Genomic DNA, 26,162 nt, shown 5'->3' with positions numbered 1-26,162 from the left:
ACAATAACAAAACTCAGAATATTAATTGCTTCATTGACAGTGGGAAATATCCCTATTTGGTAGGAGGAATGCCTGTGCTATCTGTCCAGGCACATGCTTCTCTAGAATTAGGTCCTTGTGAAGCAAATGTAGTACACAGATGGTTGCAGGGCCCAGGAGGCCAGTGTATCTTGAGGAAAATTGTATCCCAGCTACAGTGAATTTAGAAATCTGGCAACACAGCCTTCTCCTGTAAGAATTAACACCTCCCTAAGAACCCTTTTACCCTCATTCCCCCAATTTGGTGTCTCTGTGCCAAGGGGAAGGAGACACTAGAACTCTAATTTTCCAATTTTCAAAATTTTGTAGCAGCAATGCTTCTGGATTAAGACATTCGTTGTGAAACTGATTTGGCTTCAGGCGAATCTTTCTCAAGGTGACCTGGGATTCCTCTTTGAATCTATCTGATTGTTATCCGCGAGGAGTCAAATTCTCAGGGTTCCTGGGACACCACTCACATTCCAATTTTCCTCTGGCAACAGATCTTGAAGACAAAGATAGACAGGCTAGAAATTGGGACTCTTTTTCTCTTGATTATACTTCTCATCCAATTTATACCCAGTCCTGTAATTCTTTTCGTGAAATGTCTCTCAAATCCTGTCTTCTCATCCCCACTATCAATACCTTATATCCTGCTCTCTTCATTCTTGCCCTGCTGCAGTTGTTACCTTTTTAAAACACAGATCTGAACTTCTTACACCCCTTTCACCACTCTCCACTGCCTCCAGAAAAAACACAACTCAAGGCCCTTCAAAATATGACCGCAGCCTCCTTTCCGGGCATTCTCTCTTCCCCTTTCCCTCACTCCCCTCAAGCTGCAGACCACAAAGGATTCACCTAATGTTTCTCACACTTGATAGGTGATTTCATTTCTCTGAATGTACTTTTCCTGTTTTCTCGGTTCTCTGAGTTTGGTTTTCCTGTTTTCTGTCTGGTGAATTATTCATCTTTTAAAGTTCACCTTAAATGTTTTATCCTTGGTGAATCTTTCTAGATGCTTCTTGGGCCAGTAGATTTTGGGAGAGCGAGGTATATGTGGCTGAGGTACATCACAATCAGCAGAGAAGCTTTAAACACTGCTGAGAGTCACTGTCCCTGCTGGCCTTGGGTTTCTTCTTTATTCACTCTTCCTTTTTTTGAGACAGAGTCTCGCCCAGTCGCCCAGGCTGGAGTGCAATGGTGCGTGATCTCGTCTCACTGCAACCTCTGCCTCCCAGGTTCTGTAGCAGGATGAGCCGCAGACAAAACTCCTCAGACACGGAGTTAAAGAAGGAAGGGGTTTATTCGGCTGGGAGCATGGGCAAGCCTCCTGTCTCAAGAGCCTAGCTCCCCGAGTGAGCAATTCCTGTCCCTTTTAAGGGCTCACAACTCTAAGGGGGTCCACGTGAGAGGGTCGTGATCAATTGAGCAAGCAGAGGGTACATGAATGCGGGCTGCATGCACCGGTAATCAGAACGAAACAGAACAGGACAGGGATTTTTACAATGCCTTTCCATATAATGTCTGGAATCCATAGATAACATAACTGGATAGGTCAGGGGTCGATCTTTAACTACCAGGCTTAGGTCAGGCAGGCCCAGGCCTGGTTTCGGGTCTGGTTCTTAGGCGCCGGGCTACCTGCCTTTAGTTTCGCTTCTCTTTCCTTTTCTCAGTATAAAACAGTATAAAACAATATGAGAGGTTCTGTCTCTCTTCTCTCAGTTCAAGCGATTCTCCTGCCTCAGCCACCTGAGTAGCTGGGTACAGTCACGTGCCACCATGCCCGGCTAATTTTTTTGTATCTTTTAGTAGAGACGGGGTTTCACTACTTTAGCCAGGCTGGTCTCGAACTCCTGACCTCGTGATCTGCCCGCCTCGGCCTCCCGAAGTGCTGTGATTACAAGTGTGAGCCGCCGCACCCGGCCCTCATTTTTACAAATGTAATTGAGTACTTGTTTGTGTACACTAGTAGATGATGTGCTTCCTGAGAGTAAAGCCCAGGTGTTCTACATCCAAGGTTCAATTAATGCATTGGTATCTTTTCCAACCTATGGCATTTGAGATACGACTTCAAAAGGATCTGCTGACAGAAACAGGGCAAAGTGGTTCTGGTATTTTTTTTTTTTAAGTTTTTTTCTCACTAATGTTCTTATGATTTTGCTGTACTACAATGTTAGCTAAAACAGCACAGATATCAGGAATGGCATTGTTAAGACTGACCTTAGACAAAACCCTGAAGTGAGAGGTTGCATTTTGGGTTCTCACCATACTCTTCCCCTGCTCTTGTCCTAATTGTCTAAAGCTTGCTTCCCTTCCTCCTCGTATCAGCCTCCCACCTGAATCTTCCCTTTTCCTCCTTCACACTCATCTTTCTTGTGCCCCGTCCCTCCATTTTTCCCTTTTGTAAGCCATTTTCATAAGTATCCTTCCTTATGATTGGACAACCCGTAGGGTGGCAGACTGTTCTGGGCCAAGGCAACCAAGTTGAGCAGGGCCAGCAATCAGTGTCGGGAACTTCTGCAGGGCACTTCAGAATCAGTGTCGGGAACTTCTGCATTCTATTTTTCACGGACACAGACAGGAACACTGACATGCAAAAGCAAAACAATCAAAAAGCATTTTCATTTGTTTTCCAGGTAGTAGGAAAGAGTTCCAGATTCCCATCCTTCTGCAGCCAGGAGGGAGGTTCCTAAGAGGAGGTTAGGGCAAGATGGAGACTTCTTTTTAAACTAGTAGATTTCGCAAATTGCAACACATACATTATCTAGTCCACGCAAAGGACAGGCCTTGGGGACAGGGCACGGGGAACGTGTTCCACCTGGACGACTGAATCAGAAGTCCCTCCCCCATCAATTGAACGCCTCACTATTTTTCTTTCTGTCTTTTCTTTCTTTTTAAGGTAAATGAATTGCTTCTTTTTCGTTAGGTGAGGCCGGCAGAGAACAAGAAGAGCTGAAACGGAGGCGAGGTTAGTACCCAGCAAAGACCCGTGGCGAGGAGAGACAATGAAGAGGACCATGGGACTGAACCCTGAGAAAGGCAGAGGAGACGCTGGCTGGCGGGGCCCGCAGGCGGACAGCCACGCAGGCAGGCGGAAGGCTCGGCTAGCCCTGGGACCGCTGCAGACCCGGCCTCCGCGCGGGGCCAAGGCGCCTGGGTGGGACCGAGGAGGTGGGGCCTTCCCGGCGGACGGGTGATGGACAGCCTGTGTCTCCAATCGCGTTCTTAAAAGGGTGCGGGCAGGCCAATGAGCGGACAGCGAGGGCCGGAGCGGGGTTGAGGCTTGGGTGCAGAGCTGGAGAACCGCGGCTGGGGCCGGAGTGGGGAGCGCGGCGTGGAGGTGCCACCCGCGGGTGGCGGAGAGATCAGAAGCCTCTTCCTCAAGCCGAGCCAACCTCAGCGGGGACCCGGGCTCAGGGGCGCGGCGGCGGCGACTGCAGCGGCTGGACGATGGCAGCGCCCGCCGAAGCCGGGGCGGTGATTGCAGCCCCAGACAGCCGGCGCTGGCTGTGGTCGGTGCTGGCGGCGGCGCTTGGGCTCTGTAAGTGATGCCAGGACCAGGGCTGGGGCCGGGGAGTGGGGCTCCCGGGCCCGGCACACGCCCCTCGCGGCGGTCGCAGGCCAGGCGGGCGCGCTGAGAGCCGAGGTGGGGAGGGGGCGCGGCCTGCGCTCTCTGGGGCTGAGGGGACCCAGCCCATGGGGAACGCGGGCCCCCGCGACTAGCCGGGAAGGCGCAGAGCGTCTTTCTTCTCCTTCCTGGATCCTCGAGTGCAGAGGAGGAGGGGAGAGTGCTCTACCTTGCTCCTTCCTGGGGGCGGTCCAGGGGAGCTGGCCCGGCGGGCGGCTGCGGTGAGCTCTCGCGGCGCCCCCTGCCCTCTCCTCATGGTGACTCTGGATCGTCTGGGCCCTCCCGGATTCTGACTCAGGAACTAGGGTTCTGGCGTTCTCCACCTTTGGGAGGTGGCGGAAGGTTGCAGGTTTTTCATTTGTAGGGCCTTTGTTGTTTTGTTTCCTGTTAAGCCAGGGTTTTGTTGTACTTGTAAGTTCCCTTTCCCATGCTCTCATTCAGTTTTAAGTGTCCGTAATAAAAGAGTCTCATTTCCGTGGTCTGCAAAATGCCAGTAAAAAAATATTGTTACTTCTAGGTTAGAATGCAAAGAGCTTGGAATACCAGTGAGATGGCCTGGCTTAAAAGAATTTGGTCAAATCCATCATAATTCCAGACGTAGCCACCATAATTTGACAAGACATAGAACATTAAAAAGCATAATTTTCCTAAAGGAAAAAAAAAGCTCCTTTTTCTTACCAAATATTGTGACTCAAGCTTAAGGTAAACCTCGGGCTCAATTTATGGGAATTGGATGAGTTGTTTTATGGACATCTGAAGTGGTATCTGCCACAGGACTTTTCTGTGTTGTTGTTCAAAGCAAAGTACTTGTTGCTGTCTCCGAATTTAGTTAAATAATAGTTATAAAGAGGGCCAGCTGCTAAGAAACCACGTAGATTTTTTTCATTCCCTTTGTTTTCAAAATGTCAGTTGCATCACAGTATCTGAATACCAGAGTTTACTCAGTAATTTCTTTCTTCATGGGAAAGTTCTTAATATAATCCTTGGATCAGGGAAACTAGGTGAAGTTCTGTTGGATCACCAACTGTTCCACTTAAACAGTGATTCCAGGGGTTGTAAAGCGTAAGTGTAAAAGTCTCCCTAGCCTTCAGGGGTTGACAGATGATGACACACTTTGTATAAGACACAATCCATTCTGTATTTTGTCTTAGAAAAAAAGGTTAAAAGTGTGTTTATTGGTGGTGGTATTTGTGTTTAATCAAACAAGTAGAAAATAGCCTAAAATTAAGGTTTATCAGAAATATATGCTTCAGACAGAATTGTTATGCATGACAGGTCAGACGTTGCTATGGAGGACAAAGCAGTTAGGGTGATCTTAATTAAAATCAGGTTGTTAAACGTAGGAGGAGTGCAAAACTACATAGTAGTGAAAAGATCACTAGAGTAATAGCCCCATACAACTTGGTCGTAATTCTTCAGTAATGAAGATGAATGTTGATATGTAAAAATCAGCAGCTGATGTTATTGGTTCAGTTTAGAAAATCATTGAATCTAAAATTCTTGCCAAATCACCTTTTTTCTGGTCATAGATACTGCACATAAGAGTTCATCTTTTGCAGGATAGCTTCTAAAGTTTTATCAAGACAGTTACTCAGCAAACATTTACTAAGCACCTTTTAAGTGCTTAACACTTAAAAGGTGGGAGGTTGGGTCTCACTGTGTTGCCCAGGCTGCTCTGGAACTGAAACTCCTGGGCTCCAGTGATTCCTCTGCCTTTTCCTCCCAAGCAGCTGGGGCTACAGGTGTGTGCCACTGTGTAGGGTCAGAAGCACATTGGTAAAGATGTACTGTAGGAGCTTGAAGGAGGGTCATTATCTCAGACTGTAGTTCAGGCTACTGGAGGAAGGGAGTTTAAACTGGGTAGGCATGGGGGAGGGGCAGAAGTACATACAGAGTTATGAATGAACCTGTTGGTAGTTCAGTATAGTGGGAGGTTGGACTGTATATAAGGGGGATGGTGGGAGTTGAGGCAGGAGAGCCTGCCAAGGGCACCAACTTACAAAGGGCCTTCCCTGCCACACTTAATCCAATGAGGATTTCTCTGTCTATTGAGATGTGAAGGATGGGTTAGAGTGGGGCGAGGCTGAAGCCAGAGAAGGCAGAGGACTATTGTAATAATCCCGGGGAGGATGATGAAGATCTGAATTCAAGCATTGGGCTATGAAGAGAGAACACATGTTCATGCGCCACTTAGAAAGTACGTTTGATAGAGCTTGGAAACATTGATGCAGGCTTGAAAGAGGAGGTGGATAAAATGATCATAGGTTTTGGCCTTGGGAAGCTGGGCATATTTTTGGCCTTTTCACAGATGGGGAAATAGGAGTCTTGGGGGAAGAAGATGATGGAGATACTTTTGAATATGTTGAGTTTGAGATGCGGGTAAGACATTCAAATGGAGATGGGCAGAAAACAATAGGATAGACAGTTCTGGAGGTGAGGAGAAAGTTCTGGTTGGAAATGGAGATTTAGAGAGTTATGTGGCTAATAGTTAAAGCTTGGATTGTTTGGATGAGGTCATCCAGGGAAAATGCACTGAAGAACATAGCAGAGAGCCAAAGACAGAGTTCTTGGGTATATGAAACCTGAGAAAGAGTCTCTGTGAGTAAGAGAAAAACCAGGAGAGTTTGGTATTTCAGCATTGTCAGATGAAGAGAGATTAAATGTGATAAGAATTCACTGAATTTGGCAATTGAAATGAGCACACAGTATATGAGAACTAAATCTCAGGAATTTGTACCATCCATGTCAGTAAATGGAACCTCCATACATCTAATTGTGCAGGCCAGAAACCTAGGGTCCATGCTTGATTCTTCCCTGTCCTTCACATCCAATCAGTTCTCCCGTCCTTAAAATGCATCTAGAATTGATGTTTTTTCTACATCCACTCCTAGCCTTTTAGTCAAAGTCACCATAATTTCTTGCCTATATTACTGTGATAGCCTCCCAGCTGCTCTTCCTCTTTTTCCTCCTCTGGAGTCTTGCTCTGTCTCGCCCAGGCTGGAATGCAGTGGCACAATCTCCGCTCACTGCAACCTCTATCTCCCAGATTCAAGTGATTCTTCTTGTGCCTCAGCATCCCAAGTAGCTGGGACTACAGGCATGGACCACCATGCCTGGCTAATTTTTGATTTTTCTATTTATTTTTAAATTTATTTTATTTATTTATTTTTTGGGGGATGGAGTCTCGCACTGTTGCCCAGGCTGGAGTGCAGTAGCGTGATCTCGGCTCATCACAACCTCCACCTCCCTGGTTCAAGCAATTCTCCTGCCTCAGCCTCCCGAGTAGCTGGGACTACAGGCGCGTGCCACCATGCCCAGCTAATTTTTGTATTTTTTAGTAGAAACTGGGTTTCACTATGTTGGCCAGGCTGGTCTCCAACTCCTGACCTCGTGATCCACCCGCCTTGGCCTCCCAAAGTGCTGGGATTACAGGCGTGAGCCACCACATCTGGCTGATTTTTTTATTTTTAGTAGAGACAGGGTTTCACCATGTTTGCCAGGTCTAGAACTCCTGACCTCAAGTGACCGGCCTGCCTCAGCCTCCCAAAGTGCTGGGATTACAGGCATGAGCCACCACGCCCAGTACTCATCTTGGTTCTTTTTAATCCATTCTTCACAAAACTGCAAGAATGATTTTGTTAAAATGCAAATCAGATCATGTTGCCTTCTTTTTTAAAATCCTTAATGGCTTCCCATTGCACTTGGAATGAAATCTAAACTTCCCATGGCCTAAAAAGCTCTTTGTGATCTGGTTTCTGCCTACCTCTATGACCTCAACTTGTACCACCCACCACCCCTTTCTCACTATATTCAAGCCACACTGCCATCTTTCTGCTCTGTGACACTCATTCCCACCTCCCGGCCTTTGAACCAGCTGTTCTGATGTTGCCCAGGGCTGGCTCCTTTTCATTACAGGAGGCTCTAAGTTTCACTTCTTTAGAGAGGCCTCTCTGACCACCTTATTCGAGGGTACTTACCTGTTACTATTTGCTGGTTTGCCATTTACTTCCTTATTGTAATTTCTATATGGTTTTTCTTCTCTTTTTTTCCTTCATCGGAATCTAGGACAGACAAATCATCTGTCTTGTTTATAGAAGTATTCCTAGTGCTTAACATAGTGGATATGGTAAATGCTAAAAATATTTGTTAAATGGCAGTGAGGCATAGGCATGTCTTGACAACAGTTTGTTAAGAGTTTGCAATATGTAGTTATGATTTAGCATGGTATAGTAGGTCCTCAATATGTGTTTATGCAAGAAGAATATTTTTCCCAAGTGTGATTTCATGCATTGCTTATTTCTCATTATCAGTTCCCTTGGCCTTTTACTTATTTACTAGTCAGGATAGTAAAATAGAAACTTAGTCCTATAAAATATATATATATTTTTACTCCAACTCCAGGATATCCACTAGGCTTGGATGCTGCCGAAAGAAAAAGATAAATATTAAGTGAAAGACAGCTATGTGCAAAAGAACATAAAATGCAAGTTTGTGTTTTCATTAAGTCTAATTTATTTACTTATTCAACATAAATGAACACCTACTGGACACAAGGCACTGTTTATGTATAGGATGCAGCAGGGAGCCTAGATGCTAGTGAGAAGTGACAGACAGGAAACATCTACTCAAATAAATAATACCAAAGGACAGATTAAATTCCCAACAGTCACAACTTTTAAGAAAATATGATTGATCTAATATGTAAATTTGCAGCAAATTTTTGAAAAATGGAACATCTTATTTGTATTACAAAATATTTTTAAAACTTATAAGGGATATGTTATAGGATTTCTTTAAAGATTGATCTTTCCCACTGAGTTTTAAAAATGTGGTTTAATTGGGAAAAACATAGCTTTTCAGAAATATTGCTGTTTCCCCTCTATCCAGTAGATGCTGGTCTACCTACTAAATATTTCTCACCATCCACTTTGCATCCACACTGGAGCTAATATAGTATAGCCACAGTCACGTCTCTCCTGGATGATTAGAGCATTCTAACTGGAGCCTGACTGTTTTTGAGTTATATCTTTTATCTGAGAATTTGAATTATTTGTGTAAGACATGCATCTCACGTGTACCTCAACCTTGGAAAGATTTTTAATCTTGCTCTCTAAGACCACAGATGTCATTTTAAAAGGGAGAGTAAAATGGTAAGCTTTGGCATATAATTTATTATAGATTAGTCTTTAGCCCCATCGAAAACAGTATAATTATTAGAAGAACTAGAAGCATCTCCTGAGATCTCAAGTGTCATATGGCTCTGAGACTTGACCCCTAAGGCTGGTGATATTAAGCCTTCATGTGTCTTGAATGATATTCCTTTTTTCCTTTTCCACTCTTACTTTGCTAAGTCGTTTGACATTAGCAGTGCCCTAGAGTCCAGACAAAAGTCTTTGGAATTTTTGCTGCCGTAAGAAAGCAGAGGTCAGTTGGCTCCATTCACCATAGTGCATAAATTGATAAATTGTGGTTGTCTCCTGGGATCTTTATATCTTTGCCTTTAAACCCCTTTGTTTATTCGTTATCTTTTTTCTTTCTTTTTCTTTTTCTTTTTTTTTTTTTTTTTTTTTTTTTTGAGACAGAGTCTCGTTTTGTCGCCCAGGCTGGAATGCAGTGGTGCAATCTCGGCTCACAGCAACCTCTGTCTCCCAGGTTCAAGTGATTCTCCTGCCTCAGCCTCCCAAGTAACTGGGATTACAGGCATGAGCCACCACGCCCAACTAATTTTTTTTTTTTTTTTTCCTGAGGCAGAGTTTCGCTCCTGTTGCCCAGGCTGGAGTGCAGTGGTGCGATCTCAGCTCATTGCAGCCTCTACCTCCCAGGTTCAAGCGATTCTTCTGCCTCAGCCTGCCGAGTAGCTGGGATTACAGGTGCCTGCCACCAGGCCTGGCTAATTTTTTTGTATTTTTAGTAGAGATGGAATTTTGCCATGTCGGGCAGGCTGGTCTCCGACTCCTGACCTCAGGTGATCCACCCAAAGTGCTGGGATTACAGGCATGAGCCACCGTGCCCTGCCCCAATTTTTTTTCTTTCTTTCTTTCTTTTTTTTTTTTGTATTTTTAGTAGAGATGGGGTTTCACCATATTGGCCAGGCTGGTCTCGAAGTCCTGACCTCAGGTGATCCACCCGCCTCGGCCTCCCAAAATGCTAGGATTACAGGCATGAGCCACCGTGCCCAACCTATTCATTGTCTTTTTCAATGCATATGGCTACTGTAATTTTTTATTCACTTATAATTTTTTCTTGATCCCATTAGGCCTTTATCCAAGATGATTTCATTGATAAATCCTCCTTCAGTAGGTTTCTTCTTCTAAACTCAGAGTCTCTAGAAACTGTGATACCTTATGACACCTTTGATCTTATTGTTAGAACATAGAGCTTGAGTAATTTTTTAGCAACAGTGATACATTGAATCCAGTACTTAGGTTTAATTGATTGGAGTTAGAAATGCAGTATGTCTTTGCCTATCCTGTGTATTGCAGATAAGATTGCCCCATAGAATGAAATCCATGATTTAACGTTTTGTTAGGAGCATGCTGCAACCAACTGAACAGACCTTGATGAACTTGCAATGAACATTTTTTTATACTGGGACCCTGATATTCTACTTTGGGATCTGGGGAGTTTATTATGTGCATTTTAAAAGATGCTGTTATCGGCCGGGCGTGGTGACTCATGCCTATAATTCCAGCACTTTGAGAGGCTGAGGCGGGCGGATTGCCTGAGCTAAGGAGTACAGGACCAGCCTGGACAACATGATAAAACCCCCATCTTTACTGAAAATAAAAAAAAAAATTAGCTGGGTGTGGTGGTGCACACCTATAATCCCAGCCACTCGGGAGGCTGAGGCATGAGAATCGCTTGAGCCTGGGAGGCAGAGGTTGCAGTGAGCTGAGATCATGTCATTGCACTCCAGCCTGGGTGATAGAGTGAGACACCCTGTCTCAAAAGAAAAAAAAAAAGATGCTGTTATTAAAATTAAGAAATGTGTTCTTTTCTCTCCAAACATTAAGTTTACAATGTGGAGTTATATACATTTAACATAATCATGTGCTTCTTCCAGATAACACTTGGTAAACTTGAAAAGATGAAAAGTTATAAGGTGTTATATTGTCAGCTTAGCTTCAATCAGAACCTAGTGACCCTGTGGCCAGACAGTGTCTAATAGTTATTCTCTAGTCAAGTCCAGGTTATCATTGCTATATACCTTCTTCCAAAGGGTGTTGCTGAGAATTAGGAAGCATAGATAGAGGACTCAGGTTCCTAAAAGAAATGTGGTAAAATGCAAATATTTGAAATATCCTAGATGTCTGAAAAGAGCAGAGAAAGAGAGTGAGTGAGCAGTTAGGGAGATGTTTTAACTTCTCCCTCTCCCTTTTCTGTTTCTTAGCCCTTAGAACTTAGGGCATAGAACTAGGTTCATGTTATATCTTCTGCTCTGCTCTCATTTATTGAGTGCTTACTATGTGCCACGCCTCTGCTAAACGATTTACTTATATACCCCTCACAGCTCTGTGCAGTAATTATTTTTATTAATTTTATAGATAAGAAGAGTAAGTTTCAGAGAGATTGTGTAACTTGTCTTAAGATCACACAGCTAATATATGGTAGAGTTGAGACTCAAATTCCAAAGCACATGTTTGCAACCACCCTGCTATATTATAGAATTTTTTCTTCAAAGTCTCTAAACATTTTGGGGAAGATTCTGGAATGTCTTAAGTGTTTACAGAGTGGCTTTTTAGCTGTCCTGGGGCATCCAGATTTCTTCTTCTTTGGGGTTATGTTTGTGCCAAGATCCCTCATGCCTTGATGCTGCTGACTCTGTCAAAGAGAAATAAAGCTGCCGTGTTGAAGCCATCCTCAGCAATCATGCAGAATCTGTTTGTGCCACCCAATACTCTAAATGCTCCTCAGGGATTTTTAATGATGTTGTTCTTTTTTTTTTCTTTTTCTTTCTTTCTTTTTTTTTTTGAGACAGAGTCTTTCGATATGGCCCAGACTGGAGTGCAGTGGCACGATCTCCACTCAGTGCAGTCTCCACCTCCCTGGTTCAAGCGATTCTCCCACCTCAACCTTCCTAATAGCTGGGATTACAGGTGCCTGCCACTATACCTGGCTAATTTTTGTATTTTTAGTAGAGACAGGGTTTCACCATGTTGGCCAGGCTGGTCTTGAACTCCTGACCTCAGGTGATCCACTTGCCACAGCCTCCCAAAGAGTTGGGATTACAGGTATGAGCCACCATGTCAGCTGATGTGGTTCTTGTAGGTTCTTCTCACTCATACCTCTCCCACTATCGAGAGCACAAGCATGAATCCATTATACTGAGTGATACCATACTGGGCTCAGAATGGTTCCTTGCCCCTCATTAGACATTACATGTGGAAGAAGCCACTAAGCCTTGACTTTCTTCCTTTGAGATGAGTTCTTCTCTGGAGGCTGCGCAGGTCCTTTTGCCATTAGACTCCTGGCATGCTTGCCTTACAGAATGTCCAAACAGGCCCAGGCATCCAAACCAGAGACTCCTCACTTGTACCTCTTCTTGGCTCCTCTGCCCCATTGACAGAGGTTCTGTAGCCATGTTGTCTGCCACAAGTCGGAGGTCTAGCACTTGTCTGTTAACTCTTGGGAACTTTGAGTCTTGATCATTTTCAGCTATTAGGAATTTAATTCTTTTTTTTTTCTTCAGTGACTGCAAATTTAGAAGAACTGCAGTGAGGCTTGCTGAACCTTGCACACTAATGAAATTGGTGAATGGATTAATAATGAACAGAGGTGATGCTAATTTGTAATCAGGTTGAATAATATGGATTTAAGACCAGAAAATGGGCCGGGTGCCGTGGCTCGCGCCTGTAATCCCAGCATTTTGGGAGGCTGAGGCGGACGGATCATTTGAGGTCAGGAGTTTGAAGCCAGCCTGGCAAACATGATGAAACCCCATCTCTACTAATAATGGAAAAAATTAGTTGGATATGGTGGCACACACATGTTATTCCAGCTATTCGGGAGGCTGAGGCATGAGAATCGCTTGAACCTGGGGGACAGAGGTTGCAGTAAGCCAAGATTCTGCTACTGCACTTCTGCCTGGGCGACAGAGTAAAACTGTGTCTCTTTTTTTTTTTTTTTTTTTTTTTTTTTTTGAGATGGAGTCTCGCTCTGTCGCCCAGGCTGGAGTGCAGTGGCGTGATCTCGGCTCACTGCAAGCTCCGCCTCCTGGGTTCACGCCATTCTCCTGCCTCAGCCTCCGATGTAGCTGGGACTACAGGCGGCCGCCACCACACCCGGCTAATTTTTTGTATTTTTTCGGTAGAGACAGTGTTTCACCATGTTGGCCAGGATGGTCTCGATCTCCTGACCTCGTGATTCACCCGCCTTGGCCTCCCAAAGTGCTGGGATTACAGGCGTGAGCCACCGCGCCCAGCCTAAAACTGTGTCTCAAAAAAAAAAAAAAAGGGATCAGAAAATGCTAAGGAGGCAGGAGGATCACTTGAGGCCAGGAGTTCAAGACTGGCTGGGGCAAAATAGCAAGACCCCATCTCTACAAAGTAAAAATAAACCAAAAAACAAGTTATAGGTCCACAGTTTTTTATCTGTAACTGCAAAGCCACAAAAACTTTGAAAATTAAGTTTTTTCCTAAGTTTGATACAAATTCTTCGGCTGCAAAATTCAACCTGAAGTAGTAAGATACTGTTTACAACTGTGATCCTGTTTGGTATGACTAATTGTATTTTTCACTGCAGAGATATTAATGTGTTTGATTGTGGGATGCTGCCCTATACTCTCTTGGGACTACTACATAATATATAGTATAGGTATTGTATTAATTTTTTAAAATCTGAAAAATTCTGAATTCTGAAATACACCTGGCCTTAAGAATTTTCGATTAGCTTGTTGGCTTGTACAATATCTTATCTCAGAAATTTCCTTCTACTCTTGTAAGTACTAAGAACTACAAAATATTGCCTGGGCAACATGGCGAAACCGCATCTTTGGGAAGATTGCTTAGGAGTGGAGGCTGAAGTAAGCCATGTTTACGCCACTGCACTCCAGGCCGGGCAACAGAGGGAGACCCTGTCCCAAAAACAAAAACAAACAAAAAACTACAAAATACAGTTTAGTTATTTATTTTTTCATTTTTAGAAATGTGGTCTTACTATGATGATCAGGCTAGAGTGCAGTGGCTGGCAATTCACAAGTATGATCAAAGTTCCCTGTAGCCTCAAACTTTTGGGCTCAAGTGATCCTCCTTGTCTCAGTCTCCAAGTACCTGGGACTATAGGTGTGTGCCACCAAACCCAGCTCATTTTAGTTCTTTTTTTAAGATGAGTCTAGCTCTGTTGCCCGGGTTAGAGTGCAGTGGTGCGACCTCGGCTCATCACAACCTCTGCTTCCTGGGTTCAAGCAATTCTCTTGCCACAGCCTCCTGAGTAGCTGGGATTACAGGCATGCACTGCCATACCTGGCTAATTTTTGTAGAGATGGGGTTTCGCCATGTTGACCAGGCTGGTCTCGAACTCCTGACCTCAGGTGACCCGCCTGCCTTGGCCTCCCAAAGTCATTTTAGTTCTTTAAATGTTTTGGTCCATAAAGCTAGTGTGCTTTCCACTTAAGAGCTTTCATTGAAACTCCTTTAGAAATTTATGCTACTTTGGACTCAGCCTGTCTTTTATTCAAGGAATTCTAAATCTGTGTACTGGCACAAGTTTGGGAATTGATTGAAGGGTCCTGACTTTCTGTTTTTATGATTCACATTAGACTTTTGTTCACTTGACCTAGAACTTTTCTGTTTATCTAGATCAAGTAAGAATTTAGTAGGTTTCGTATCTATTTCACTTGTAGGAATACCGTGACTAACCGATCAATGCCATAGATCTGTGAGAGTCAGACTTCCAGCTGTGCATTGACTCTGCTGTCCATCATGGTAATCATGCCTACCTTGCTTTTATCAGTTCAGTGCTGCCATTTGGTCCCTGTCATCCCATGATCCAATTATTCCCACTGCATTTACGTGTCCCAATTTAGTGACAGCAGTTCCCACTGTAAGTTCTAGGCTATAGATAAGAGTGTCACAAAGTTCTTTTAAAATGCTGGGACTCCCCTCACAGATCTACTTTTCACAGTCATGTGGTGAAAGGTGTGTCCTCTGGCTGGGCATGGTGGCTTATGCCTGTAATCCCAGTACTTTGGGAGGTTGAGATGGTTGGATTACTTGAGGTCAGGAGTTCGAGACCAGGCTGGTCAACATGGCAAAACCCCATCTCTACCAAAAATACAAAAATTAGCTGGGCGTGATGATGCGTGCCTGTAATCCCAGCTACTCAGGAGGCTGAGGCACAAGAATCGCTTGAATCCAGGAGGTGAGGTTGCAGTGAGCTGAGACTGTGCCACTGCACTCCACCCTGGGTGACAGAGTGAGACTCTGTCAAAAAAAAAAAAAAAAAAATTAGCCAGGCTTAGTGGCGTGAGCCTGTAGTCCTAGCTACCTGAAAGGCTGAGGCAGGAAGATTGTTTGAGCCCAAGAGTTCAAGGCTGCAGTGAGCTATGATTGAGCCACTGCACTCTAGCCTGCAACAGAGCAAGACCCTGTTTAAAAAAAAAAAAAAAAAAAAAAAAAAAAGATATGTCCTCTGGACACTCACAGGTGAGTAAGTAGATCTTAAAAGATAAACCCACTGTAGGCCGGGTGTGGTGGCTCATGCCTGTAATCCCAGCACTTTGGGAGGCCGAGGCAGATGGATCACGAGGTCAGGAGATCGAGACCATCCTGGCTAACATGGTGAAATCCCGTCTCTACTAAAAATACAAAAAATTAGCTAGGCGTGGTGGCAGGCGCCTGTAGTCCCAGCTACTCAGGAGGCTGCGGCAGGAGAATGGTGCGAACCTGGGAGGCGGAGCTTGCAATGAGCCACGATCGCGCCACTGTGCTCCAGCCTGGGTGACAGAGCGAGACTCCGTCTCAAAAAAAAAAAAAAAGAAAAGATAAACCCACTGTAACACTCCAGTCTCCCTAGGCCTTTGAATGCCTTCCTCCATAGTAAGCCGAGGCAGGCCTGGCATTTCAAGTTCATTTACTGAGGGCCACATTTTGGTCCATGTTTCAGCCAGCAAACCAAACTGTTAGAGCCCTTTCTAACACCCTGAGTTGCGCAATATTAAATGCAGACTCTCTGATTAGTGGGCCCATATCAGTAAATTTGGCCTAACCCAACTTGACGTTCCCTCCACTGTGATCCCATACCCTTAATATCCATTCCCACACATATTCCCCAGATTTCTGTTTATATAAATTAGAAAAATCAAATAGTTTTTTTAGAATATGTGCACCTTCATGGTTCACATTTTGTACCTCACCTTTAGGAGCCTCCTGAGACTTAAGTCTAGTTATAGATCTAGAAGCAAAGAGAGGCGTTGGGGGTAGGTCCTGAGGAGAATCAGCAGTGTCTTGCAATGCAGCTGCCTCAGGGGAGGCCATTAAAGTTTCCTCAGGCACAGCAGGTTTAATTTCCTCAGATGTGGGTGAATGGCTGCTTCCACTGGCTAAGAAGACTCATAAGAATTTAGGGATTCAATGTTTCCAGCTCCGTAAGGGAGTTCCCACATTTCTCCATTCCAATATTCAGGATCCCTTTCCTTCCCAATCAATGCCCTCACTTTAGTAGTAGACACCCTGCAGAGGTTGGGAATTCAGTTTGTGCTGTAGTTGAGTCATTTGCAGAATAAGATTCTGGATTTGATTTTCAGCAATCTCAGCTCTGTGGCTAACAGAGATAAGGGTATCTTTCAGACATAAAGTTTTCTGTTCAGATGTGTAGTGCTCAAGCTGGGAATTTGAATCCCTGAGCTCATCCATTTCTTTTCTCACTTTGTCCATTGTCATTAGGAGTAACCAACAAATCTCATTATACTCATTAGTTTGACAAAAATGTTTAAAGGTCTAGTATATGTGGTCACCCAGAACCTTATTCTTATACGTGTTTGATTAAAAGTACCCAATGGTGACATTTTGCATATCTCCATTGCCACATCATACCCATAGGTGCACTCTTTACTACTGGAAACAGTCATTAGTGTCCTTTAATCCAGTTAGAGAGCCAAGTCCTGAAACCCTAGAATCAATTCAGAGAACTCATCCTTAAGATTCTGCTCCTTTAGAGCCACTCTCAAAACCAAAATTAGCGTTCTCCAGAGAAACAGAACCAGCAAGATGTGCGTGTGTGTGTGTGTGTGTGCGCACTCTCTTTTTCTTTATATAAACATAGATAGATAACCTATCTATATCTTGCTGGCATAGATAGAGAGATAGGAATTTACTCATATGATTGTGGAGGCTTGGTAAGTCCAAAATCTGCAGGGTAGGCTGGCAGGCTGGAGACCTAGGGAAAAGTAGCAATTCAAGTCCAAAGGCGGTCTGCTGGCAGAATTCCTTCTTTTTCAGGGATGGTCAGTCTTTGTTATTGTTAAGACCTTCAACTGATTGGATAAGGCACACCTACATTATAACGGAGGGTAATCTGCTTTACTCAGAGTCCCCCAATTGTAATATTAATCTTATCAGAAAACAGCTTCACAGAAATAACTAATGAATTTTAAAAGATAAGCCATAGTGGAGATCTCAATTCTTTGTTGTCTCTATTTTAGCACTTTCTCTTCACATCTCAACTTGGTGCTATCTGACTTCCTCCTCCTCTCACTATTTGACACTTTGATAAAGGCCATCTGATATTACCAAAACTTTCTTTCCAGACCTTTTTGCTTTCCTTAACATTGTTGACCACTTTGATCTCATTTCCTTTGCCTTTGTGACATTACTCCTGGTTCTCATCTCTCTTCCCTGTCTTCTTCAAGTGTTCATCCTCTGCCTGTGCCCCAATGTTGATTTTCCTTAGGCAGGTTCTGCTCTCACCCCTTTGCTAGTCTCACTGCAAGCTTATCTTTGGTAATTTCATCCATTTTTGTTTGTTGACAGTGAATATGTGGTGGCTATAGGCATTCAATACATATTTGTTGAATAAATGGTGACTCCCAAATATATCCCCAATGCTCTGAACTGCAGAATCTTAACCAACTGACCATTACATACCACTGGACATACCCATTTGAATGTCCAGAGGCACCTCAAACTCTGTATGCTCAGAACTCAACTCCATATGTCTGTCCTCTTCAAACTGTGCTTCCTCCGGCACGCCACTCGCTATTGTTATTGCTTGCTGCTGTCCTATTTGTCTTTCCCTCAAGTCAGCCAAGCCAAAAATTTGGTCTTCATCCTAGAATCCTTCTCTTTCCTCACCTCACCTCCCTGGATTTAATCAGATCTCTGCCAGTGTTTACCTTTTAATTTTGAACCCACTCCCTCCTTTCCATTGTCCCAGGACAAATGCCAATCATTTTAAGTTCATGTTACTGCAAGAGGCTCGAGACTCCTAGATGGTCTCTCTAATGCTAGTCATCTTCCCTTCAGGTCTGCCCTCCCAACTGTTGCCGGAGGGATCTCTCTCGGGCAAATTTAATTGTACCACTCTTCTGCTAAGATTCTCCATCTCTCCCCATTATCTCTGGGATGTACTTAGGTCTGCCATCCCCTTCCTTGTGCTTTATTGATTTTTTGCAACATTTCTGCATCATACGGCTGTTTTATGTCTCCTTGAATTTGCGTATGATATTTTCACTCTTCTGATTACCCTTGTCCCGTATTTACCTGGCTAACTCCTATTTAGCTTTCTCATCTCAGATGTAATCTCAAGGCCAAGCACTTTGCCTCTAAGCTTCCTCTATCTCTTTATCTAAAATTATGTTTTTATATGATTGTCTCCCCAAATACAGGAACTATGTGTCTTATATACCTTTGGGTCTCCAATGCTTAACATAATGCCTGGAACATAGAAAATGTTTAGTATATATTAGATGAACTGTTGAACTGTACCCAAGTGGAAATTAGAAACATCAGAGCAGAGAGTGAAAATAAGGAAGCAGAACCTCCCAGAACTTAAGATCTTAAGAGCAGGGTAGTAATCAGTCCTCAACTTTGTACTCTAGACACTGGATTTGATAATGATGTGGCTCAGGGCCAGGATGAGGCTGGGGAGACAACTGGGCCAAGATCAGGAAGGAGTTGAGGGGTGGTGTTCAATAAGATTGTAACATCAGTTAAACTTACAGTTTAACTTTATAAACGCTGGGGGGCTAGTATATTTAAGCAGATTGAGTTGTTAGTACATTTTCTCCCTGTGCTGAGATAGATTGTTCTAACAAGATTGCCCAGGGAATATGGGATAAGCCCAGCAGATGTTTATTGAATGACCTCAATGGCTCTGGCCATCAAGCTATCATAGCCTAAAACACCCCTTTCTTCACAGTAGGAATATAACTGACAGGTGCATTGGATTAGTTACATCACCTCTTCACTGGGCAGTGATGCAGTGTGCTGACAATGACACTTTAGATATGAGGATATGGCCTAGAAACATTGATTGGACTTTTTCTGGATTTTAAAGAGATTTCCTGGATGGAGAGCCTGTCATTTAGAGTAGATTATCTCTACAGAGAACCAATATCATCCATTGAGTACTGAGATTTCTTTTTTTTTTTTTTTTAAGTATTTATTGATCATTCTTGGGTGTTTCTCAGAGAGGGGGATGTGGCAGGGTCATAGGATAATAGCGGAGAGAAGGTCAGCAGAGAAACACGTGAACAAAGGTCTCTGGTTTTCCTAGGCAGAGGACCCTGCGGCCTTTGGCCTTCCGCACTGTTTGTGTCCCTGGGTACTTGAGATTAGGGAGTGGTGATGACTCTTAACGAGCATGCTGCCTTCAAGCGTCTGTTTAACAAAGCACATCTTGCACCGCTCTTAATCCATTTAACCCTGAGTTGACACAGCACATGTTTCAGAGAGCTCAGGGTTGGGGGTAAGGTTATAGATTAACAGCATCCCAAGGCAGAAGAATTTTTCTTAGTACAGAACTAAATGGAGTCTCCTATGTCTACTTCTTTCTACACAGACACAGTAACAATCTGATCTCTCTTTCTTTTCCTCACATTTCCCCCTTTTCTTTTCGACAAAACCGCCATCGTCATCATGGCCCATTCTCGATGGTCGCTGTCTCTTCGGAGCTGTTGGGTACACCTGCAGAAAGGCTGTCACTTCATACTTGGAAGACTGCACAGCGGCCAGGCAGAGGCGCTCCTCACTTCCCAGACGGGGCAGCCAGGCAGAGGCGCTCCTCACATCCCAGACGATGGGCGGCCAGGCAGAGACGCTCCTCACTTCTTCCTAGACGGGGTGGCGGCCGGGCAGAGGCTGTAATCTTAGCACTTTGGGAGGCCAAGGCAGGCAGCTGGGAGGTGGAGGTTGTAGCGAGCCGAGATCACGCCACTGCACTCCAGCCTGGGCAACATTGAGCATTGAGTGAGCGAGACTCCGTCTGCAATCCCAGCACCTCGGGAGGCTGAGGCGGGCAGATCACTCGAGGTCAGGAGCTGGAGACCAGCCCGGTCAACATGGCGAAACCCCGTCTCCACCAAAAATACAAAAACCAGTCAGGCGTGGCGGCGCGTGCCTGCAATCCCAGGCACTCGGCAGGCCGAGGCAGGAGAATCACGGGAGCCTGAGGCAGGGAGGTTGCAGCAAGCTGAGATCAGGGCAGTACAGTCCAGCCTCGGTAACAGAGGGAGACCGAAGGGGGAGGGGGAGGGGGAGGACTGAGATTTCTTGTGTGTGTTTTTTTTGTTGTTTTTTTTTGGGTTTTTTTTTTTGTTTTGTTTTGTTTGAGACAGAGTCTTGCTCTCACCCAGGCTGGAGTGCAGTGGCGCAATCTCGGCTCGCTGCAAGCTCCGCCTCCCGGGTTCATGCCATTCTCCTGCCTCAGCCTCCAGAGTAACTGGGACTACAGGCACCCGCCACCGTGTCCGGCTAATTTTTTGTATTTTTTTAGAGACGAGGTTTCACAGTGTTAGCTAGGGTGGTCTCAATCTCCTGACCTCGTGATCTGCCCGCCTCAGCCTCCCAAAGTGCTAGGATTATAGGAGTGAGCCACCACGCCTGGCCAAGATTTATCGTTTTAAAATTCATTACCTTTTTTGTTTTAACTAAATAATCAGGTCTCTACCAGATTTCAAGATGTTTAGTATGCTACTGTTAAATTGAAAGAACCTTGGACTTGAGTCAGAATGCACAGAAATGAACATGAACACAACAAATACTCATGTCTGCTAACAACATAGTGATACAAATAAGATGTCCATGTAACTACTAACCCCATTATTTACTGATCTCCATTGCTGTGCTTTGTATTTTTCCTACTATTTATAGCTGGAAATATATTGATATGGTTTGGATCTGTGTCCCCGCCCAAATCTCATTTTGAATTGTAATCCCCAGTGTTGGAGGTGGGGCCTGGTGGGAGGTGATTGGATCTTGGAGGCGGGGATTTCTCATGAATGATTTAGCAGCATACTCTTGGTGCTGTTCTTGTAATAGTGAGTGAGTGAGTTATTGTGAGATCTGGTTGTTGAAAAGTATGTAGCACATCCCTCTTCTCTCTCTTGCTCCTGCTCATGCCATGTAAGACATGCCTGCTCCCCATTCACCTTCTGCCATGATTGTAAGTTTCCTGAGGCCTCCCCAGAAGCCGAGCAAATGCAAGCATCATGCTTCCTGTACAGCCTGCAGAACCATGAGCCAATTAAACCTCTTTTCTTAATAAATTACGTAGTCTCAGGTATATCTTTATAGCAATGTAGAATGGACTAATACACATATTTTGGTTTTTCGGAGTTTTTTTGAGATAGGGTCTCACTGTTGCCCAGGCTGGAGTACAGTGGCTCAATCTTGGTTCACTGCAACCTCCACCTCTAGGTTCAAGCGATTCTCCCACGTCAGTCTCCCGAGTAGCTGGGACCACAGGTCCACACCACCATGCCCAGCTAAGCTTTATATTTTTTGGTAGAGACAGGGTTTCACCATGTTAGTCAACCTGGTCTTGATCGCCTGACCTCAGGTAATCTGCCTGCCTCAGCCTCCCAAATTGCTGGGATTATAGGCATGAACCACTGTGCCCAGCCAAAGGGACTATATATATATATATATATATTTTTTTTTTTTTTCTGTTTATTCTTTCTTGGCTTTTCTGCTGCAGTATGAATCTCTGCCAAGGCCCAGAAAAGTGACTGGGACATAGAACGAATTCAGGTGTTTGTTGAATGAATTTATTGGTGGTATGCAGAGTGTTACCATGCTTTGTTGGTTTGTTAATTGAAAGTTTTTAAGTAGAAGAGCTTTTGAATTTTGAAATAATAATTAAAGCTTTCAAAAATTATAAGATGTAGTTTACCTTATACAGATTTAGAAATTGAGCTCTCAAATTCTCTGATGTGCTGCCTTCCCATAAACATTAAACATTGCCATGACACCCAGAGAATCCCCAGGGAGCCTGGTAAGCAGCCATATACCTGGGGAATATAGCTAGAGAACTTTTGTTTTATGCCTCACTCTCAAAAGTGTCTGGATTTGCCCCCTCATTTGTCATATCCCTGTTAACTACAGTCACTACTGTAAACATCTACTTTGGCTCTCTTTCCTTACCCCTCTTATCTGCTCTGAACCTCATTACCAGAAAATGTAGCAACTCCAAAATCTTATACCACCCTTCAAGCACCATCTCCTTTTATAGTTTCACTATGACAGTTTCTGGAACTCATCAAGGCTTCCCATCCCTCCCTGCTTTTGTTTTGCATTCGTTACTTCCTGGCTGCTTCCCTCTACCGCTCCAACTTAGAGTCCATAGTTCATTGTTATAATTATTCCTTTGTAAAGGCTCCTACTTCCCCAGCCCTTGTGTGCCATCATTGCACTTACCTGGCAATCCCTCAACCCTGGGAAAACCCTACCATCTCTTTTTACATCCTTAAGCATTTGTTGCTTTAATTATTGCCCTCTTTAGATCATTCTTACTACAATACAAACATGAGCTAGAATTTCTAATCTTAAAAACCTTCTCTTGGTTCTACTGTCCTCTTTAGCTACATTTCTGGGCCGTAACTCTTAGCAAATTTTTACAGAAATGGACTATACTCCTTTCTTTGTATGTACACCCTCCCTTCACACTTTCTTCTGTCCAGCCATCCCACAGCTGCCTCTGCCACTCCATTGAAACTTCTCCTGTCAGAATCACCAGAGGACTCCAGGTTGACAAACCGTATTAGTTCTTCACTGTAGCCACCTTATATGACTTCTCAGTCCCTCCTCTCTTCTCTTGGCTTTACTTACACCACATTCTCTGGTTTTCTTCCCCTCTCACAGTCTGCTCCCTTTCTGCCGCATTTTCAGGGTCTTTTCTCCCTCCCTGACGTTTATAGTTTGATGTCTCTATGACTTAGGCTTGGCTCTCATCTTCCTCTACATTATTTTCTTATGTAATAGCATCTTCTCCTGTAGTTTAAAATACTGCCTGTATGCTGGTAACTTCCAAAATTTGTATACAATTCAGACATCTCTAAACATCAGACCTGCATATCCGGTTACCTGCTTAACCTCATTTAGAGGTCTCAAGGTCTCATTGACATTGCAAACTTAACATTTCCAAAATGGCAGGTTGCTTTCTATTCCCTCTCTCCAGTTAAATCTATCCAGTTGCTCAAGCTAGAAACCTAGGAGTTACTCTCCATTCATCCCTTCTCTTCGCTCCCATGTCCAGTCTAATAGCAAGAAGTCCTGTATGTCGCCCCTTTCTCTTACCATCTCCTTGCCTCTAGTCTAGGTCATGACTGCAGTACACAGCACCAGAATTACTGCAGTCACTTCTTTGGTTTTTGTTTTGAGACAGTCTTGCTCTGTCACCCAGACTGAAGTGCAGTAGTGTAATCAAGGCTTACTGCAGCCTTGAACTCCTGGGCTCAAGTGATCCTGCTGCCTCAGCCTCCTAAGTAGCTGTGACTGTAGGCATGTGCCACCATGCCTGGCTAATTTTTTTTTTTTTTTTTTTTTTGTAGAGATAGGGGTTTCGCCATGTTGTCCAGGCTGCTCTTGACCTCTTGGGCTCAAGTGATCCTCCTGCCTCAGCCTCCCAAAGTGCTGGGATTACAGGCATGAGTCACCACGTCTAGCCTGCAGTCACTTTTTTTTTTTTTTTTTTCCCTGACAGGGTCTCACTTGTCACCCAGGCGTGCAGTGGCATGATCTCGCATGATCTCGGCTCACTGCAACCCGCAACCTCCGCCTCCCAGATTCCAGCAATTCTCGTGCCTCAGCCTCCTGAGTAGCTGGAATTACAGGCACACGCCACCACACCTGGCTAATTTTTGTATTTTTAGTAGAGCTGGATTTCACCGTGTTGGCCAGGCTAGTCTTGAATTCCTGACCTCAAGTGATCTGCTCGCCTCAGCCTCCCAAAGTGTTGGGATTACAGGCATGAGCCACTGCTTTCCCAATTTTAGTCCGTATTCCCCTCCACTCCATTTTCTACATAGCAGCAAGAACTATTTTACATCAGGTGCTGTCATTTTGTTGTTTAAAACCCTTCAGTCTTGGCTGGGCACAGTGGCTCATGCCGATAATCCCAGCACTTTGAGAGGTCAAGGCAGGAGGATCACTTGAGCTCAGCAGTTCAAGACCAGCCTGGGCAACATGGTAAAACCCTGTCTCTACAAAAAATACAAAAGTTAGCTGGGCCTGATGGCTCATGCCTGTAGTCCCAGCTACTCAGGAGGCTGAAGTGGGAAGATTGCTTGCGCCTGGGAGGTTGAGGTTGCAGTGAGCCATGATCATGCCACTGCACTCCAGCCTGGGTGACAAAGTGAGACCCTGCCCCCAGAAAAAAACCCTTGTTGGGAGGCCAAGGCAAGTGGATCCCCTGAGGTCAGGAGTTTGAGACCAGCCTGGCCAACATGGCGAAACCCCGTCTCTACTAAAAATAGAAAAATTAGCCAGGCGTGGTGGCCCTCACCTGTAGTCCCAGCTCCTCTCGAGGTTGAGGCAGGAGAATCACTTTAACCTGGGAGGCGGAGGTTGCAGTGAGCAGAGATCATGCCACTGCACTTCAGCCTGGGTGACAGAGCAAGACAAAAAAAAGAAAAAAAAAAATCTTTGATCTTATCAAATTGTTTTTGTTTTCCATAATATCAAAAACCCGGAATATAAATGTATAACAAATATAAGAGTGTATCGCCTAATTATATTATGGGCAGATACCTTAATAGTATCTTTCAAATAAAAAAGATACTTGCCAACTTTTAAAATAAATATATATGGAGTGCCTGAGGGAATTTCCTAAGGAGTCCATAGTCTATCATCAGTCTACCATAATCAGAATAGGAACTATAGTTTATTTTGGAATGGATTGTGAAGATTTTCTCTCACTCTGTGGGTTGTCTGTTTACTCTGCTGACTGTTCCTTTTGCCACACAAAAGCTCTTTAGTTTAAGTCCCAGCTATTTATCTTTGTTTTTGTTGCATTTGCTTTTGGGTTCTTGGTCATGAAGTCTTTGCCTAAGCTAATGTCTAGAAGGGTTTTTCCAATGTTCTCTTCTAGAATTTTTATAGTTTCAGGTCTTAGATTTAAGTCCTTGATCTATCTTGAGTTGATTTTTGTATAAGGTGAGAGATGAGGATCCAGTTTCATTCTCCTACATGTGGCTAGCTGGTTATCCCAGCACCAGTTGTTGAATAGGGTGTCCTTTCCCCACTTGATGTTTTTGTTTGCTTTGTCAATGATCAGTAGGCAGTAAGTATTTGGGTTTATTTTTGGGTTCTCTATTTTGTTCCTTTGGTCTATGTGCCTATTTTTATTACAGTACCATGCTGCTTTGATGACTATGGCCTTATAGTATGGTTTGAAATCAGGTAATGTGATGTCTCCAGATTGTATGCAGGCTCTTTTTTGGTTCCATATGAATTTTAGAATTGTTTTTTCTAGTTCTGTGAAAACTGATGGTGGTATTTTGATGGGAATTGCATTGAATTTGTAGATTGCTTTTGGCAGTAACGTCATTTTCACATTTTTTTTTTCTTCGAGACAGAGTCTCACTCTGTCGCCAGGCTGGAGTGCAATGGCGTGATCTTGCCTTACTGTAACCTCTGCCTCCTGGGTTCAAGCAGTTCTCCTGCCTCAGCCTCCCAAGTAGCTGGGACTACAGGCACATGCCACCAAGCCCAGCAAATTTTTGTATTTTTAGTAGAGACGGGGTTTCACCATGTTGGCTAGGGTGGTCTCGATCTCTTGACCTCGTGACCCTCCCACCTCGGCCTCCCAAAGTACTGAGATTATAGGCATGAGCCACCGCGCCTGACCTTCACAGTATTAATTCTGCCTATCTATGAGCATGGGATGTGTTTCCTTTTGTTTGTGTCATCTGTGATTTCTTTCAGCAGTGTTCTGTAGTTTTCCTTGTAGAAATGTTTCACTTCCTTGGTTAGATATATTCCTAAGTATTTTGTTTTACTTTTTTTGCAGCTATTGTAAAAGGGGTTGAGTTCTTGATTTGATTCTCAGCTTGGTTGCTGTTGGTGTATAGAAGAGCTACTGA

At 44.1% G+C, this 26,162-nt stretch overlaps 1 protein-coding gene across 2 annotated transcripts in view; it reads left to right on the top strand.

The window, feature by feature from the left end:
* The first annotated feature begins 2,949 nt into the window (after positions 1-2,949).
* MPZL1 (myelin protein zero like 1) overlaps positions 2,950-26,162 on the top strand; it is a 69,459-nt gene continuing 46,246 nt past the window's right edge. For both annotated transcript variants that reach the window (XM_054442669.1, XM_054442658.1), the window contains exon 1: positions 2,950-3,559. In XM_054442669.1, the coding sequence (XP_054298644.1) occupies positions 3,469-3,559 (91 nt within the window). In that variant the 5' untranslated portion in view covers positions 2,950-3,468. The remainder of the gene's footprint in view (positions 3,560-26,162) is intronic.

Source organism: Pongo pygmaeus, chromosome 1 (genome assembly GCF_028885625.2).
Source record: "Pongo pygmaeus isolate AG05252 chromosome 1, NHGRI_mPonPyg2-v2.0_pri, whole genome shotgun sequence".
In the NCBI taxonomy this organism is placed as follows: Eukaryota; Metazoa; Chordata; class Mammalia; order Primates; family Hominidae; genus Pongo; species Pongo pygmaeus.
The sequence above is the reverse complement of the archived record's forward strand: the minus strand, read 5'-3'. Positions and strand labels throughout refer to the sequence as shown.